The sequence below is a fragment of the Pantherophis guttatus genome, chromosome 2 (assembly GCF_059756535.1).
Source record: "Pantherophis guttatus breed Tessera chromosome 2, ASM5975653v1, whole genome shotgun sequence".
Classification (NCBI taxonomy): Eukaryota; Metazoa; Chordata; class Lepidosauria; order Squamata; family Colubridae; genus Pantherophis; species Pantherophis guttatus.
The window spans coordinates 36514850-36534557 of NC_142064.1; the positions used below are offsets into that span (position 1 = coordinate 36514850).

Consider the following 19708-nt stretch of genomic DNA (forward strand, 5'->3'; position numbering starts at 1 on the left):
GTCAGGTTTAAATTGGTAAATCAGGTTTACAGATGGGACGCTGTTTACAATCTAATTGAATATGCTTCCTATCAGATACGTAGGTCTTTTGAACTATTTTTCTTCCTTTGTGCTTCTTCCAAGTAATGTTCCCAGAGTCTTTGATTTGGTTTTTTATAAAATATGTGCCAAACAACATTGTCACAACTAAACTAAGCTGTTTATCTGGATATACTTTTATTTTTAAATCTCATACTACTTGCTTTAATAATTATAATACAGCCAGCAGGATCTGTTTATGCTTACACCTCTTATTTCTTCTCTGTGCCTGAATCATAATTCTACTTAAAGTTTTAAGCTTATGATAGAAATTCAGGGATTAGCTTTTGGATCAAATAATATACCATTTCACAAACAAAAATAAGTCCTAACTGAAATAGATCTAATTTAGGCTTCTTCCTGAGCCAGCTTGTTTTGCATTAATGCCTTGCAGAAATCTAATTTGTAGCAGCAGATGAAGAAGACAGAATCATGGACATGGATATGGCTGTGTTACCAATATTCTGTCTCTAAAGTCCTGGATGAGCATAAATGAGTGACATAAATGAGCTGGAAACTATTTCATAATCTGGCGAATGCATTTTTACATAGTAGCCTGAAAACTTGCTTCCAATTTGTCATATAACTTTTTAAAGAATTATTATGGGCTCCCAAAATATTAAATGATTTCTAACTGTTTCTTACAACAGCCTCTTTCAAAGGAGCTTGTAAAGGTAAAGTCAAAATAAAGAAACTGGCTAAGCAAAATCAGATGATGTTCACAAAAACATCATCCTGGTGGTGCATAAACTGCGAATGCTTTGTGAGGACACTTGTAGATTGCTCCTGTGGCAGGCATCAAAGCAGAAATAACATTAAAAATAGTGTAAAAATCTTGTGTGTTCGGAAGTTATCACTCAACATTTTGCAAATTTTCAGGTAAGGGATTTTGGTGATTCCACAAGGTCTTAGCCACTGCACTTTTAAAAATGATTTTAATTTGAGAGAATCCAGAAATACCCTTGGGTGTATGGTGAGTTAACACGTGTGCCTGCCGATTCAATGTTATAAATCCTTGACTTAAATTGTAGTTCTCAAAAGCTTCAAAGACATTTGAGTAGTCACACTGAGGAAAAAGAGTAGAAATTGCAATTGCAGAATGTAAGTATCAGGTCTGGGGCTAAATGAATGATGAGGGAAATGGGGGGGGGAATCAAAATTCTTTATTGCCATCTAGAGGTTGCTTTTATTTTTTGTTTGGCCAAATTTGATTTGGTTACAAAGATCTGGACTCTTCTGCTGCCCAAAGCAGAATATCCTTGGAAGCTCAGGGGTTGGAAGAGCTGGTGGTATGTTGGCACCAGACAACATGGCCAATAGGTGTGTATTGATCCCACCCTCTATGAGTCATTTGACCATGGCACCAACTGAATGGTCAGTAAAATATGTCAGGCTGTATCCACAGGTAAACAATTGTGACTTGTTAATTGCTTAATAGGGAAAGCCCTAATTTCAATTTGAAACATCTTGGGATGACTTTAATCTGACTCAAATATAACCTGGAGCGAGAAGAAAACATTGTCATGAGGATACTGTAGGAAAAAAAGAGGTGATCAGATATACAGGTAGTCCTCGACTTATGACCACAATTGAGCCCAAACTTTATGTTGCCTTTCTTGTCACACTTCAGCTGTTAAGTTGCTAATATGATTGTTAAGTGAATCTTGCTTCCCCAATGACTTTGCTTGTCAGAAGGTCACAAAAGGGAATCACATGATCCCAGGACACTGAAACTGTCATAAATATGAGTCAGTTGACAAGCATCTGAATTTTGATTGTTGTAATTCAAGGACTACCTGTATTCATGCTGTTGTTAATCAAAAGTGGGGAAAGATTCTTAGAATAGAATGAGCCAAAGGAGGTGTTGAGTTGTTTTGCTTGTTCATCTTCACAGAGCATTTGGTATGATGATTCCTTTTTCTTTATTTTGAATACATTCATAAAAGCCATCTTCGTTGTTTATCATACTTTGCCAGCTCTTGTTCTTTCAGAGCCTTAATTTTTCTGACACAATTTCTAAAAATATAACTCTTCGAGGTAACCTATCTCTCTTTTCACTTCTGATGTCTTTTTGTTTTCAGATTTTTACTAGACATTTTGTACAGCCAGTTGGGTGACTTTCTATGAACTTCCTCCCCACTTTCTTGTTAGAATATGCAGTTGTGCCTTTTTAGGAACTCCTATTATTCTTTTCCTATTAACTTTTGCTACCATGGAATGCTACTTTCTAGTATTGCTTAGATTGTAATTAACTTTTCTTTCAGTAAACTAACTCAGTTTTAAATTCCTTTCACATCAGGAATTTCAGTCGTGCTCCACTGTGTCCTGTTTAATGACTTTCTAATGGACGTGTCTAGGCCTGCGGTTTTAATTCTTTATTAGAACTCAACTTCATATTGTCACGATTATGAAGGTAACAGATATTTCTTAACCCCAAATCTTTTCTGGTAATTCCTGATAAGAATATGAGTAAATAAAAAGTTTAGCAAAAGAAGTCAAGCTCATACAAGAGGCCAGGTGAAAAATAAACAAGTAGTTGTACAATAATCACAATTCCTGGGAAATTAGTCATTACACAGTTGCAGGGCTGAAGCATTAACTCAATTTAGTTTTAACTTAGTATTTTTATCCATTGTCTAAGTAGGCTATTTATCTAAGGACTATAAATACTTTGAACAGATACCGTTTATTAGTAAGTGGGCAGTTGTAGAGTCCACCTCAAAGCATTATAAATTATTAAAGCAGTACTTAAACAACTCATAAAGTTGGAATGGTTCAATGTAACTTAAACTTAGGCTTCTCTGCCTGTCAAAGAATATGTTCCTATGATTGCAGATCTGGATCTGGGAAGCTGCTCTCTGCATCTTTTCACATAAGTAGCTGTATTATTACTCTAGTAAAGTTGTTATTAATGCTATTATATGTTGTTATCTTGCAAAGGAGAACTGCCAGCATAGTTCTATACAGTCACATTTGACTACAAAAAGGGAAACTTTACCAAAAAGTGTGGCTTGTAAAAAAAAGAGATGGAAAAGAAAAATAAAGAGGGCAATTATAATGCCTGGAAGTTATTTAAGTAATAATTCAACAATGTAAGAAAAGATGAGTAACAATAATAGAAGAAAGAAAGAACAGAGAAAGAGAAGGAATTAAAAGAGGATGAGGAGGAAAAGCATGGTGAAAAAATTAAAAGGAGAAATAAACAAGTTAGTGGGAAAAATGGTTGGACATTAGACAACAAAGAAATAAAAAGGATGATCAGAACATTGAGAAGGCAGAGAAAGCTATCAATTGTTTTAGTAGCTGTCTTTATTACAGAAGACATTATAATATACACAACTAACCCTGTACTGACTTTCTCAATACTAGAAGACACTGAGGAAACAAGAAAACAAATTAGGACCTAAAGTAGAAGATCTTGATGGCATTCACCTGAAAGTTATTAAATAAAAGTAAAATTGCTGATTTTCAAGAAAAAATGTGCAGTTTGTCAATTAAATAAAGTTCAGTGCCAGAAAGCTGATAAGTAGTAATTGTTCAAAATGCCCATGTCCAAAAATAGTCCAGCAGATAATTCAGTGCAATGATGGGTGAAGTGAGAGAACTCACATAGCATATTGAAAAATACCTTCCTGTTTCATTCCTGTCCTGTACCTCACTGACATATTAACCAGGCTCTTTTAAAAAACACACTGGTCACCACTCATCCAGGTCAGTACATCTTGGTTCAAAAATACCCCACCGGACAGATCAATAAATCTGAAGGAGGGTAGGAGGGAGTTCATATGGTTCATTGAGAAGTCTCATCCTGATTCATCGTCTGCCCCAGCACTTTCCAGCGAGTCAGTCAGCTGGACTATTTTGTTGGAACATATATTTATTCAGAAGACAAGTTTTACCAAGCTAATAAAAACAGAAATTGGCTTACTTTCCCAGTTTAAATCAATCTTTTGTGAAGAGAGAGCTAATTCTATTTTTGGAGATAGTGGTAACTCTGTTGTTGTTGTTATTTTAAAGAAAAAGTCTACCACTCTTTTGAAAGACCATTAAAACATGTTTAAATCAGTTGTAAATTATTCCTGAAGAATGCTTGATTTGTATATGTGAGGAGTTCATATAATTTCTTATTGGTGCTTTACCAAGTAATAGTCAGACATTACCTGTGCCTGATCAGACAAAACTAGGTGCTGATCTCTGAAACCAATGCCAAATTGGACTTGGAAGACAATGCCATGCAATCAGAGGGAAGAGGGCATGTCTACAACAGCTCAGGATGAAAAATCAAATCTGAATAGATTCTAGCCCCTGATCGTTTCATCACTAACTTGTCTGATAAGATGTAGCTGAATGTTTGTATGGCAAGGCTTGCATTAGCAGAAGAGGAAAAACACAGCTTTAAAGCCAACAGCTATTGGTTGAAAGCTGCCTCTGTTGTGGGCTAAAGATGAAAGACCTGCATAAGGAGACATATCATCTACAGCCTCATACCAATAGCCTCTCACCGACCAGTTCGCTCCCATAGAGAGGGACTCCTCGGGGTGCCGTCGGCCAAACAATGTCAACTGGCGGCCCCCAGGGGGAGAGCCTTCTCTGTGGGTGCACCTGCCATCTGGAACGAGCTCCCCCCGGAGATACGGAGGATCCAAGACTTACGCATCTTCCGCCGCGCCCTAAAAACGTTTTTATTCCAACAGGCTGGTCTGGCCTAACTCTCCTTTTAAATTAGCTTTTAAATTGGCTTTTAAATTGGGTATTAAAATCTCTTTTAGATAAATTGGATGTTTTTAATCTCTGAGCCTAAATTATTTAATCTGTTTTTAATAGTTTTTAACTTTTGTATGTCTTTGTATTTTATTTTTGGATGTTCACCGCCCTGAGTCCTTCGGGAGTAGGGCGGTATACAAATATGAAAAATAAATAAATAAAGACATTGGTGGAATGTAAGAACAACCTCCAAAGATTCATTTCCTCACATAGTGCATAATTATCTTGTGAAATTCTTCACCATGAGACATAGTGATAGACATTAACTTAAATGGCTCTAAAAGGCGACTGGATACATTTGTAGAGGACAATGATTATGGTCTTGAAGATGTGTGCCATTTATTGGCTGATTTCAAGTGCTTGAGCAAGAAAATGGTGGGTAAGTGCCTATACTTCCATCCTTCAAAGTACAAGCTGTGCTGTATATTCAATACAGTATTACCAGCACCAATATTTTCGTAGCTTAGCCCGAACACAAGTCAATTCGAATTTACAGTGTGCATTTATAGTGAATGCCAGACCTTTTCTAACATTTTAATATTACTTAAAAGCTTTTAGAGGGGCAAAGTAGCACGAGTAAAACTAGATCCAATGATTATGCAAAACAAAAAATCAATTTCAAACCTTATGTCAAAAGAACAGCTTTACTTAATGTAGAATGAAAAAAATAATTGTCTTAAGAGGGAAAAATAATGTTCTTCTATACCTGCTCTCAAATATAATATTTATGGCAGATTGTAATAAACATTTTGTAAAAGATTTGTGACTCTGAAGATTCAAGAAGGGGAACAAAGAAAGAGTCAAGTTTTGTTGTTCATATAGTGTATACACAGAAATTATTCATAAATATTAGATTCGGGACTTTTTCTGTAATGATGAATAGGAATAATTGTTTTCCAAACAACATTTCAACAACATGAAATGTCCACTCCCCAAACCCTACAAAGCAGTCTGAAATTGGTTTATTGGGATATTTTCAGTCTTGGAATATGGAGAACAGTTGGATAACACAAGCATTCAAAAATCAATGTTTTCAAATTCAAAACAATTCAAATTCAAAAATAAAACCAACCACTTTTTGTAAGAACCATTTAATCAGTCCCACCAAGGCCTTTATCTCTGCTCCATGAAGGGAAATGAATTATTTATGCCAATCCATATTTTCACTAAAAGCTGTATTTGCCTGCTTCCAAAGGGAAAACAAATAAATCTGAGTATATGTAATAGCATAAAGCTGCTTGGCTACTACAGTCAATCATTATCCCTTGTTTAAAAATACCATTTTAAGGATATCATCATACGTTCTAACAATTTTGAAAACAAGTAATGTTCCTAATGCTTAATTCATAATGGTTATAGGTTCTAAAGATGACTGAAGGGAATTGCAAACAAAATGCATAATTTTTAAAGTGCATAGAATTCATTGCAAGGTCAATTTTATTAGGACTAATAGATCTCATCTGCAAAAATCCAGATGATCACTAGAAATAGAAAGCTAACTCAAGTGGTTAATTTATCTATTCTTTGATTAGAGTTTGCAACCAAGACATGTTAGTCCTAAACTTCAAGGAAAATTTGGGAATAGGTTGGAATACACAGGGCATTCACATTATGTCCCAATAGCATATCCTTAAAGATGCTCCTGATATGAGATCTGAAATATGCTTTTCTTTTCAACTTGAGATCATTGCACAGATCCACTCCTAATGTCATTACTGCTAACCCCAATAGCAAGGCAACCTTGAAGGTCCTGGAGGAGGATTTGAGGCTTAGGAGTCTGGAAGAAGAACAAGGCAAGTTTTTTTCCAATTAGAAAAGTTTATCTACCAAGTATATATATTCACCTTTCAAAAATAAAGACTGCTTTCAGTCCAGCAGCATCAGCCAGAAGAGGTCAAAACAGGCAAGATGGCATTAAATTGCTGCAATTAAAGCCCTATGCTTTCATAATACACACAGTATTGAAACACACGCAAAAGGGACAACTGGCATTTTGTTTGTTTTGACCTCCTCTGAATATGCCACTTTTCTTTCCTTCCCTTCCTTTTTTATAATGCGTTACAAAGCCAGAAATAAATTTGTTCATCAGCTGAACTCAACCAACTCCTTGGGAATATAGACCTGGCAGAGTCTTCTTAGAGAAATGCTTTGGGTTAAGTAGATGAGAAGCATTTTCACTGGAATTATTCTAAACACAATCCATATGCAGGCAGGAAGTTAAAAGAAAAACAGGAGCTTGAACTTCTCAGAAATGACAGTAATTATATAAATGTGTACGTTGTCTAGTATCATTTAATTTCTATTGGAATTTTTGTGAGATTACCTTTAGTCTAACCAGTACAGGATAAATGCTGGGCATCAAATGTACGTTAAGACAAAATACTGAATATAGTATTGTCTTCTTTTTATGCTTGTTTTTCCAAACTTTGTCCAAAAGAAGAGGGGTTTATACACACATATTCAATAATACTGTTTTTATTTGGTATGCACTGATATCTAAGCATAGTACAATACCTATTTTTCTCCATCACAGATACACAGCATTGAGCTTGGAATGAGTAAATGGCCCAAACTGCCCTCTAGATACTTTACTAGTTAGCTTCCACATATAATTCAAGTTGCCGCTATATTATAGTTGTCACTATAAAGCCCTTTATACTTTGAGGCCTGGACGATACAATTTTTCCCATTTTTACCTGTCCAATAAGATCTGGCAGGATTGGCATGCTCTAGGTCCCTTTGGCAAAGCAGTATCATCTCATGGCATCCTGGAGTTGTTCTTACCTTTTAGAATAGCTGTTTAAATCAGCATATTGCATTATAGGAACGCCTTGAGATGGTCCTGGGTCTTTTAGCAGACTCTGAGAGTGCACTTGTGATGTATGTTTGTACATTGTTGGTTTCCTGATGTGATTTATCTTTTTTATTGTTAGATTTCTTTTTAATATATTGGTATCATTGTACACTGCCTAGACTTTGTTTGGTAACCAAGGCAGTCAGTAATTCAATTAAATAAAGAAAAGAACTTTCATGGATGAACAGAATGGACTTGAATTTGACTTGAATCTCCCCACTCCTGGTCCAACTCCTTAATCTCCACATTATGGTTTCTTTCATAATTATTCCTCATTACTACACTGAGGCCCTTAATTCTGGAAGGTGAAAAGTGTCATTTGAGGCATCAAATGTTTAAGACACTATATGCCACTTTGCATCATGATATTTAATAAATTAAAATGTCACACTTATAGATACCTTCAGTATCTCATGTCTTCTGGGCCTTTACAGCAGGGAAAAAAGGGGAAAAAGACATGTAAACTTTTCAGAATTTTTTCTAGTCTAAGTTGAACCTAACAATTGTCAAGATAATAGTTGATTTGTTCTGAGTATTTAAATCTCATGCAGGGGTGTTTATGATGGTTCCTTTCTTGAATAATTCTTTAGAAATTGGGAGTTTACCACTTACAGGCATTCTGCCCTGGCTTTTGTTGCAGTATGGTTGGCCTCTGAAATGAAAGTGTGTGGCCTGTGGCTCATGAAGAGTGGGCCATCTACTACTACTAGTAGCACTAGCATATCCCAGCACTGTCAAGGATTGTCAGAGGTTCATACTTCTTTGCTGTCCTTTTTCTGTGCCCTCTGCTTACCTTTGAAGCATAGCACAGTGAACCAAGAAGTCACAATATGTACCTGTTCCCTCACTTATTTCCTAATTCTCTATTGCTGCCAAGCCTATGAAATACCAATCTCTTCAAGAAGCACCACAGTGCACATCTTCCCACTGCTGCTATCACCGCACCTCTCTTCTTCCTTACCTTCCATAGAGGAATGTCTCTCTCCCTTTACTTGGCTGCTTGGTGAGCAGTCAGATGACTTTTATGGCAGCAAAGCTTCCAACTCACTTGTTTGTCCCTCAGCAATCCTTTCTTGCTCACTCAGCAAATGAAGTTTCCAAAACGTCTGGAGGCTTCATACTTCCCTGACCTTTCTAACACCCATGAACTGCTGGATTATAACACCAGCAATAAACCTGTAAAACTACTGTGTTGTCTATTTTTTTTTCCTCATTCTGTCTTCTTACTTCAGCAGGGCGTTCAGCCAACTTCCTGGTTCCCCCTTTTTTCCCCTTTTTTACTCAAGATGTCAAAGTATCTTTCAGGATATCCTCTGGATTTCAAGCAGCCTCCATGAAATTGAGCTGCTGCTACTGCTACTATCCCTGCCGTAGGAACAATAAGAAAAATGGATGTGCAAGTTAACAGATATACATTTGTTGTAGAAGTGGCCTGGATGGCAAAGTATCTTACAGGTAAGGGTACAATTTATTTTACACTAACAATCACTAACGTTTCCTTTGTCTTGTAGGAAATAAATGTAGCCACTTGTTTCTGGGCAAACCCATTTCCCCCCATCCATGTTCCAGCCACTTTCTTTGTAAAACCCCCAAAATATTCTATATGTCTGGAGGAAGCCTTTGACTTGAAAAAGGTTGCACATTCCTAATGTACAACCTACTGTTCTCTTTAATGGGTTGAGGAAATGCAGGTGTAGCTTTTTTCATTCTCCTTTCATCTTATTTTTATCTGGAATTCCTGTAGTTTTTTCTTTTCTTGTCTTTGTTTATACCTGTTCCTTCCCCTGTCTTTCTGCTTCAGCTCTGAATATTTCTTATAGTTGGTGATAAGCAGATGGTAATGGATTAGCTGAGTATGGAAGGGAGAGGAAGACAAGACACATTCATTATTTACAGCTGCTTCTTTTGCCTTGTAATTCTGAGATGACTCAGAGGAATGACAATGAACTGATTAAGTTTTAAAAGGCAAACTGTTTTCTGATACAGTGGAACTCATTCTCTCTGTAGGCCTGTTGTTCACAACTCAATACTCTGCAAAAACAATAACAAAATTAAAATGTTAGACATAGACATATTACATATTTCATCTAAGATGGTTAATGCTGATGACGATAATACTAACAAGTATAAAACTTTATAATAATACAATCAATATAACAATAGTGTAAACATTATATACTTATTGTTAAGAGCAGTGAGAAATATATGAGAAGTTAGTGAAAATCTACCTAGGATCTTATAATTTGGATTGTTATACAATGTAGGCGGTTGGACTTGATGGTCTAAATCAATGGCTCCCAGCCTTTTGGGCACCAGGGACTGGTTGCATGGAGGGAGATTTTTCTGCGGACCGGAGGGGTTGTGGTTTTGTGTGCTGCCTGCATCCTGCAGATGGGGCCTTGTTTGTGCAGCCCAGTTTCTGGCATGCTGTGGCCCGATGTCAGTCCACAGCCTGGGGGTTGTGAACCCCTGTTCTAAATGGCACCTTCCAACTCTATGATTATATACACTATATGGTAGAATTACATCTGGCACAGATATTGTCATTTTAACACTTCCTTTTTCTAGTATGCAAAGACTAAATATAATTTTACACCTGATACATTTGTCTATATAGATCTTCATCTATAATTAATTATAATTAATTAGATGTCTTTTTTCCAAGTAAACTTCACTTATACTCATACTTTTCAGGAAGGTCACGACAGTCTTGTATGCTGGTGCTTATTTGATTTAGTTTTGCCTATATATAACCGTAAAATATTAAGACCAAACCAGACATGATGTGAGAGATCCATTAATAGATACTTCAATTATTTTAAAAACTTGAAAGCAGGTGCACTTAATAAAGAATTAATAAAGAATCAAGGTTGTAGTAGTAGAGGAAGGTAGTTACTCTGTGCTAAAGTGGGATTATCTTTCTATCGTTACATGACTAATAGCTGATTTAGAAATAGATAATAAAAATAGGAATTAATAATTACTGTTCACACCAACCTAATTCCAAGTCTCTCCATGGCTTCTTTTAATTGTTAGGGGGAAAAGTGTGCAAGTCTATTTAGGAATCTCCCAAATCATGCCTCATTTGTTGCTTATTTTTAAAAGTTAAGTATCTAAAATTAAAAGCAGAATACTCTTACCAATTAATAAAAATACTGTGATATGGTGGAGGATTTTCGTTTAAAATAAGTTCGCTTGTTACCAAGCTAGGAGTTATGGTCTGTGATGAACAATCAGAAAAATAAGGTGGTGGTGGTGGAGGAAAAACCATTACAGTATCACCTGCAAAAGAAAGGGAATGCTTTAAAACCAACATCTTCTGCAGATTTCTTTGGAGCAGTAAATAAGAGAACCATGCTTTCAAAGTATATTTCACTAGAAATTCAACATGTGTTGGAATATTTAATTTATATCTTTAAACTAATTTCAGTTTTTCAATATAATTACAGTATATTTTATAATGTACAGGCAGTCCTTGATTTATGGCCACAACTCAGTCCAAAAGTTCCATTGCTAACCAGAGCAGTTAAGCACTTGAGTTGCACCCCATTTTACAACTCTATTTGCCACAATTGTTAAGCAAATCACTGGAGTTGTTAAGTGAATCATGTGGTCATTAAACAAATCTGATTTCTCCCATTGGCTTTACTTGTCAGAAGCTGGCTGGGAATGGTGATCACATGACTCTGGGACACTGCAGCTGCCATAAATATGTGCCAGCTGCAAGAGCCTAAATGAAACCCATTCATAAGTCACTTTTTTTCAGTGCTATTCTAACTTCGAATGGTCACTAAATGAATAGTTGTAAATTGAGGACTACCTGTATTGAATATGATTGAAATACAATATAATTGAATACAATTGAAATAAAAATGTTCTACCCCCAAGACATACAAAAATATTTATATAAAAGTATTATGTTTACTTATGTCTTTCAAACTTTTAACCAATATATTCACTTACTCAAACTCAATTAATGGTATCCTGGAAAATGGCAAATCTCTCTGACATTTGTGAATCCTTTGTTTACTTATTTGTATCCCACTGTTTTATCCCTTTCTTTTCTTCTTTTTTCTTCCCTGTTTATATACTTTCTCTAAAATTACTAATAGAACATATTAGAAGGAAGGGAGAGGCATGATATCTATGGTTGCTTTCTAATGACTGATAAAAATATCTGGCTGGTTTATTTACTTACCTACTGTAACTTGAAATGATTCAGAGTTCAGTTGTTCTTCACTGACCGAAGATTCTTGTATAAGGTTTAAATTTTGTTTCTTTTTAATGTGAGCTATTACAAAGAAACATAATCCAATAAGCACAATTAAAGGGCCCATAGTTTGAACAGAATGAAACCCACAGTCCTGGAGTTCAACGCCAGATGTATTGCTATGGTTAAACTGCTGATAGCGCCATCCTGGACTGCATCCCGGAATCCATATGCCAAGGACACTAATGAGCATCCCACTTGTTAAAAATAAAAACCCAAAGACGAGGAACTGAGCAAACTGACAATTTCCTCGACAAAAAACAAATCCATATACTTGATCGTCTTGCAATTGCACATCTCTGAGATAATCTTTGGCTCTCGATTGTGCCAAAATTATACAAACTAGTCCAACAACTGCAAGCAGAGGCCCAATGATTTTGAAAGCTCCCTTACAGTCACCAAAGGCTCCACTTGGACATGTCTGCAAAACAAACATTGATAGCAAAAATCCAGCACATAACAATGTAATGCCAAAAACAAAAAGGAAAGAGATAAATTTCCTAGGATGTCCATTATCTCCTTCCATTCCAGATAGGGAGCGAGGAACTGAATACATTATTATTGTAATATGAAATCCTCCTTCAAACTGAAATAGAATCTGTTTTCTTCTATGAAGATCAGAATGACATAACTCTTTAGTAGGCCTGGAAATTAAAACAAAAAGATAAATATAATTAGGCCATAAAAGGAAAACACACTGATTATTCTTGCCATAGAACTGCAAAGTTGAAATAAGGTTAACTGTTCCTGCTTAGTTTGGTGGACACCAAAAATATTCCAGTGCAATATTATTAGCTCTAGAACAAAAACAAAGAACAGTCAGAAATATGAGATATGACAAAAGGAAGTCAGTGGAAATCTTTTGCACATTCTGGAAGTGAGTCTGCCTTTAATAACGACAGTAAAAGGAAGCTCAGATTAAAACAAGTTTTACAGTGAACAAGAACTTCCAAATCATTCCTTCCTTCCTTTCCTAGTATCAGCACAAATAGGAAACACAGGGAGACTAAAACTACTTTTGCTGAGACCGTGTCAAACCTAAGGAAACAGGTCTACATTTCTTTATTGCTACAATGCCTACTTACAAGCATCTCACCAGACAGACTGCATTCTCTTGGGAATGGTGAGTTAAGGCTTCAGGGACTGTGGGAGAGATAAGGCCTGTGGTCATGGGTGAAATCCAGCAGGTTCTGACAGGTTCTGGAGACCGGTAGCGGAAATTTTGAGCCATTCGGAGAACCGGCAAATGCCACCTCTGGCTGGCCCCAGAGTGGAGTGGGAATGGAGATTTTGCAATATTCTTCCCCCAGGAGTGGGGAGGGAATGGGGATTTTGCGACATCCTTCCCCTGCCACGCCCACCAAGCCACACACATAGAACGGTAGTAAAAAAAATTGGATTTCACCATTGCCTGTGCTGTTTTCTGCTCTGCAAGGACTCACACCTCTCCACACTCTTAAATAGAGATTCCACCACAAACTGGCTATTATCAGAATCTTTGAACTCTGATTTTTATTAGAAAATTATAAGGTAATCACACTGAAATCAATCCCAGAGAATTACTACAAGTATAAGCTCCCTTTTTACGACCCTATAGTTCCTATTTGAGTAGAGTCAGGCGACTGGATGGAGCTAAGAATTTACTGATCAGATACTCTTCCTGACGCCTACATGGAGTTCGCAGAAAATATTGTTTCTTTCTGCTCTAGAACAAAACATTTGCCACTGTCTAGGATTGAACTCTCAACCTTCCGAGCGGCAAGTGAATGTCATCATCAATATGCCAGCACGCTGCTCTTGCTACAAGAATAATATAGATTAATTAAGCAGATACACAATTAGAATGCAAGTAGGGAAAGAGACTTTTTAGACTGGAAGAGGAAACAATATAAATTAACCTAAATAAGAAATCAAAGAACATCATCTTAGTTGCTCCTATTAAAATAAATTGCAGGGACTTTGTTGTGTATTAGCCACAACACTAGTTAAATACAAATATCATACCTTTATGTTTTTCAAAATTTCTTATATGATAAAGTCTTATTTGAGTCAAGCTTGCTAGCTTCTCATGTACTTCTCCTGACAGTTGTCTGGAAAAATTTGTCTGACAGTTCCTACATTCTGTGTTTTTGTTTTTACTTCCCATTTTACCTTACAGCTCTGACTATTTCCTGGTGGTCTATCATCCAGATCAGTCTGTCAGTCATTCAAGTACTAACCAATTAGATCCTACTTAGCTTTTAGCTTCTTCAATATTATTCTTACTTTTTGAGGCAACATTACATTTCATCAGTAATTACATTTTATCAATAATTCTCCATATAGATTTTAAACAGATCTATAAGCTCATATATGTGATGCACAGAGACTACAAAGAAGCAGATTTATTTCTCATTATTGTAAATTGTGGAATTGGGAACATGAAAAAAACCTTGAGCCTATCCCATTGTAGTAGTCTTCGACTGTAAGTTTTTGATCCATAAATAATGAGTTTTGTAGCTGAAATATCTGGAGATTGTCTTAAGGAAAACAAGACTAGACAGATTGAATTTTTTATTATATTCTTCCTTCTTTCAGAATAGAATTGATTAATGAATTTGTCAGATTCTAATCACATTTATTTCTCATTAATCCTTTTTAAGCAAAATTCATCCATAGAAAATATACATTCTTGCTGATTTTTTCTCATTCTGTATCCAATATGTATAATTGAGTTTACATATGCTGTATGCAATTATTTCTGAAATCATATCAACATTAACTATTTAGTTGGGAAGTATATTTTGAATTAGTGGGGTTTTTAAACTGTACCATATATAATTTTCAACAATTTAGAGATGGTTATACCTCATGTTAACTACCAAACTTGTTATAAATGGAGCTGTCCTTAAAAACTATCCAGAATCCAAAATTGTGAAAAAAGGCAGCAACAAGTTCCTAATAAGTGCAAGATACAGGACTATATAATTCATTGGTTTACAATTGTTTAGCCTACCGAAGTTAAAGCCCTGGTGCAATCAGATTAGTTTATAAGCTATGCAATTCTATGAACATCTACTTAAAATTAAGTTTGGAGGCAAAGGACTGAAGCTTTAAACTATTAAAAAAGTAAAAATAACATAGACCTTCATCCAGTTTCTTCTAATCTAGACATTTTATATTTTTTCTGTATTTTGGTAACTGTTTAGTTCAAAGACAAAAACAAAGCATTAAAACATGGACCTTTTAATTACATTTATAAAATGGGTCTTTTCTGTGTCAATCTTGTAGTGCAGCTACAAAGACAGATAGATACATGAATCAATCCACCAGCCTCTTTATTGAAAATTATGGACCATAATCTGCATGCTGATTCAATATCGATTAATAGATAGATGTTTCCAATTTACTAAGCTAAGGCTGAAAGTGAATATCAGGCTGTGAATTACCCAGCCAATTTCTATACAACCTGGATAGCTTCACTTCTAGCTTAGCATTTTAATTGCAATACTATACTGGCTCTCCTACATATACATTCTATCATCCATCCATCCATCCATCCATCCATCCATCCATCCACATTTTTATAATGCTTTCAGAATCAGGGAAAAAAAGAATACAAGCAATTCATGGTTGTGGAATTAACCAATGAACTTCTATGCTAGAAAAGCAACGTCTATGTTTATTATGAATTCTAAAAGTAAAATCATTGCACAAGTAATGTACAAGTACATTAATTAGCTTGAAGTTCTGTCAAAATGTCAAACATTCATAATAAAAGTTTGATAACATTCTCAAAATCATCACTATTTTAAAATTTTCAAGAAATTCACTGGAATGATGAAATGATCTGAAACATATCCACAATTTTAATGGTACTACACCTGTAGAAAGTATTACAGGAAGAGATTAGGTACATTAATGATGCGGAGGCCAGAGAGAAACCTTTCATGGGAGAAAGCCATTGCTTTATCTTGACTGTCACTTCATTCCTATATATATATTCTTATCGAGAAACAAGTCCAATGCAATTAACTCCCATGTAGGCAAGTACAAGATCACAGCTTAATTTAGCCAAGAACTAAAAATATGAAACACGATTATCACCAATGAATACCAACAAAATTAAAGCCAAGCTTTAAAAATCTTGTAGACTACAGTATAATGCCTATATACATTGTAATTGTATATAGGGTTTCAGTTTGTTTAAACTGTATGAAATATTAAAATGATGTGAGCCAAAGAACGTATGCAATACTCTGCAACATTAAACATTAAAAGTGATTTTGATTCCACCCCAAATAGAAAAAGGTTTAAATGACAGAAGGGATACTATACATTTCTATCTACAAATAAAGTAGAAGAACAGAATGTGTAGTTTTCAAAATATATAGTAAGTTAGGCTATAGAGTTGTATTATCATAACCAAACTATCTGCCTCTATCAATAGGATCAAGATGCTATCAGCCACTATGCAACTGTCATATATAGCAGAGGCAGTTATTTAATAACAGAGACTGAAACCGGGGACAAACAATTGTAGCAAGCAGTAATTTTATTCTTAAGAAATAGTGCATGAGCATATGCCATACTTTCCCTCTGATATCTGAAGCTATTCTTAGCTAGTCATACTACAACATATATTTGTTTTACGCTGTCAGCAAAAAGAAGCCACTTAAGAGCAAATTCCTGTCAGCAGATATTTTTTGTAAAATTACTGCATACCTTTTTCTAGCCAGGTATATCAGAAGTATCAATCTAGGCTTGTAGGGCATACTGAACACCAACCACATTTTAGTCTATTATACCATGTGAATTTAGCACATATGTGCAAGGGGAACCTTTACGTCTTTACTGTTCAGTGTGTCATGGAAACTTATAAAACTGGGTTATTTTAATTAATCATGGCTAAGTTGATCAGGTAGAAATATCTGGAACACAACCTCTTGAATAATTTTAGGACAGTCATATCAGCTTTTTGGAATAAAATGAGGCATCTTGCAGTACTCTTGTTTTATCTACTCTATCCACTTCCAGTTTTGAAAGATTGGAATCCATTTCATGAGATGTCTAAAGAGCAATCTATACCGTCACAACAGGAGATCCAGCCTCTGAGTAAGAAAGGCAGCCTTGTGCCAAAAACACCACTGGAAGCAACAAAACATAAATACGTACACACACACTTGGCAGATAGCAGTAGTCCAAAGGCATAGGACAAGCAAGATACCACCGCATTCTGGAATGGTTGGATCACTATTTCAACATGAACATTTATTTGCAGGGAGCAGGATCTGCAAAATGGGATACTGTACGTTTTGAGGTGGGAATTTTTCCTCACTGGAATAACACTTGTGAACTAGGGCATCCCCCCCCCTACACACACAGTGAAAAAAAGCATCCCCAATTTCTGGCGTTCCAATTCAAAAACCCCCACCAACCATATCACCAATCCCACTGACAAGTCAGCTGCTCTCCCTTTACCTGATGCTCTCCAAGCTGCCTTGGGCCAAAATTTCAATTTCCCTCACCCCCTCCCCTCTCCAGTCAGCAAGCCCAATGGCTGTGATGGCTATAAGGACAAAGAGTTCGAGTGCAAACGCAATACTTGTGGAGCGGAGATAACCTGTTTGAAGACTAACTTGCACGTACGGAGTGTACAAGCTCCTCAACCTTTCAAAGTAAAAAAACCAAAAGCAACAACAACAAAAACCACCCCGCCAGCTCGGACAGGCTTTTCTTTTTATGGCGTAGGGAAAAGGATGGCGGCAGCGCGAAGAAGCCGCAATCAAGGAGTTTACTCCGACACCGGCTCCAGCATCGGCCTCGGTCTCAGTAAAAAATACTGAACGGGGTTCCCAGTATCCGAGGGGGAGAATAATAATAATAATAATAATAATTTAAAAAAAGCGTCTCCGCACCAGCCGCCATTCCTGCCTGCAAAAGCCCAGCCGTTCGTTTCCCCCACCCTTCCTTCGCCGGAGGGGAGGCGCCCCAAGGCTGGAATTAAGAAGCCTGGCTAGGACTACCTTACACCGGAGAGACCCTTCTCCTTTCTCGGCGGGCTCTGCGTCGTGGGGTCCGGGAAGCTGGGCGCTTTCCTCTGGCCGCGAGTGCCGGTTTGCTGACGCCCGGAGTGACCTTGAGCCGCGACGCTCCCGCGGTTTTCCTCCCCGCTTGGCTCCTTCCTCCGCAGCCGCTACCGAATCTTTTTTTTCACCCCACCAGTCGAGTCCCAGAGGCCGCGCCGGGTGAGCAAATCGCGCGCGCCCTCTGGGGTGAAGGTCCTTCCCAAGCAGGCGGTGCTGAAGAGGGAGCCGCGGAAATGCTAGAAACCGGCCTCTTCTTCTCCCTCCCTCCCTCCCTCTCTCTCTCTCTCTCTCTCCGGATGGGGAGGAAGGAAGGAAGGCGGCATTTTAAAGCGTGACGTGCACGAGCGGAGTTTGCAGGTGCAAGCTAGCAACTGCGTGCCCAGGAGAAAACTTTTAACAAGGTGCATCACTTCCCCCAGAAACAGCTTTCATATTTTTCGGATTTTGGGAGGGAGGAGGGGAGGCTAAAAACGTTCAGTATGTCCAGTGCAGAAGGAAAGAATTATGTAACAGAACACACACACACACAAAACTTCCAACTTTTTTCTGCCTCGGGATAAAATTAAAAGCTTTTTACAGTATTCAACACCAAACAACTTGGATAATTGCTGAATATTGGTTTCTTTGGACATTTTAGAAATATTAAATGTTGGTATGACAGATAACATACTGACAGATATTAGCTGTAATTGAGGCTGGAATGTCATTGTAACTATAGTTGAGGAATCCCAGGAGAAAATCCCAATGATAGCTCATTATAAGAGGAATATCTTCTTTGTTGTCTATGTGGGTCCCATGAAATTGCTTCTCTGCATGGAACTGATGCCTAATTTAGGGGATTTTGTTATGCTTAAAATCATTCAAGCTGCAGGTGAAAATTCTACAGTTGTGCACAAGAGAAAAAATTATTGGTTTACATAAATCAGAACTGAAAAATAGAGTGAAATATTTTGAGTTTGGATAGGAAGACCAGACATGTATTTCATAAATATTAAAAAAAATCATTCGGAAGATGCTAATACTTGCGGATGTCTGTCTAATCACTGCAGGTCACTGATATAACTTTTATATCAGGCAAATAATAAATACATAATTTTCTAATATGACAGCTATAGATAGATAAATTATTTAGCACTAAGTAAGTCTAGGGCATTTTCTGATGGAGGTTTTCAGAACAGCTACTGTCCCCCCAGTCATTCTCAAGAAAATTGTTTTGGGACTTTTATTTTTCATTCTGCTCTATTTTTGGCAAACTGCAGTAAATTTTGTTTTGAACTGTGAACGATCCATCTTTCTACTGGAAGCAATTCTCCCCATACCTGTGGCTCAATTCACTCATTATCTAGAGGCCACTTTCTGCATCTTTAACAGAACTTCATATAATCCAGTCAACACAGAAAAATGCATCTATAGTTTCAGTAGTTGGAGAAAGATTCTTGATTGCGAAACTGCTCACATATTGTACTTTTGTATCAACTTCATGAATTGTACACTATTGTATTACAGTGAGTATTACAATGGACGAAAAAACTATTGGGGAATTCCTATAGCCGTAATAGTGCTCAAAAATATGTAGAAAAGGAACAAATTGTAATGGTGAAGCAGAATCAAATTATATTTTATCTGAAGACTGTCCATGGAATGTTTCTGCATAATGTATGAAATCATATAAAC

The 19708-nt window shown here is 36.7% G+C and overlaps 1 protein-coding gene across 2 annotated transcripts; it reads right to left on the bottom strand.

The window, feature by feature from the left end:
* Positions 1 to 7301: 7301 nt before the first annotated feature.
* TMEM171 (transmembrane protein 171) lies at positions 7302 to 18308 on the bottom strand. Of its 2 annotated transcripts, none has more exons than XM_034441159.3 (4): positions 17972 to 18308; positions 11895 to 12610; positions 10837 to 10978; positions 7302 to 9727 (listed from the first exon to the last, which is right to left on the bottom strand). In XM_034441159.3, coding segments are annotated over exons 2-4 (771 nt in total). In that variant the 5' UTR covers positions 12523 to 12610; positions 17972 to 18308; the 3' UTR covers positions 7302 to 9726. The 2 variants fall into 2 exon arrangements, with proteins under 2 accessions (XP_034297050.1, XP_034297051.1); XM_034441160.3 differs by having other exon boundaries at positions 17977 to 18236.
* Positions 18309 to 19708: the final 1400 nt, after the last annotated feature.

What these genes read in the sequence shown, in the direction of transcription:
- TMEM171 (XM_034441159.3), bottom strand. Translation starts at nt 12,522, where the DNA reads ATGTATTCAGTTCCTCGCTCCCTATCTGGAATGGAAGGAGATAATGGA. An exon ending in ATCATTTCAAGTTACAGTAG is followed by an intron (nt 10,979 to 11,894) that starts GTAAGTAAATAA and finishes TTTCTTTTGCAG; the next exon opens with GTGATACTGTAATGGTTTTT.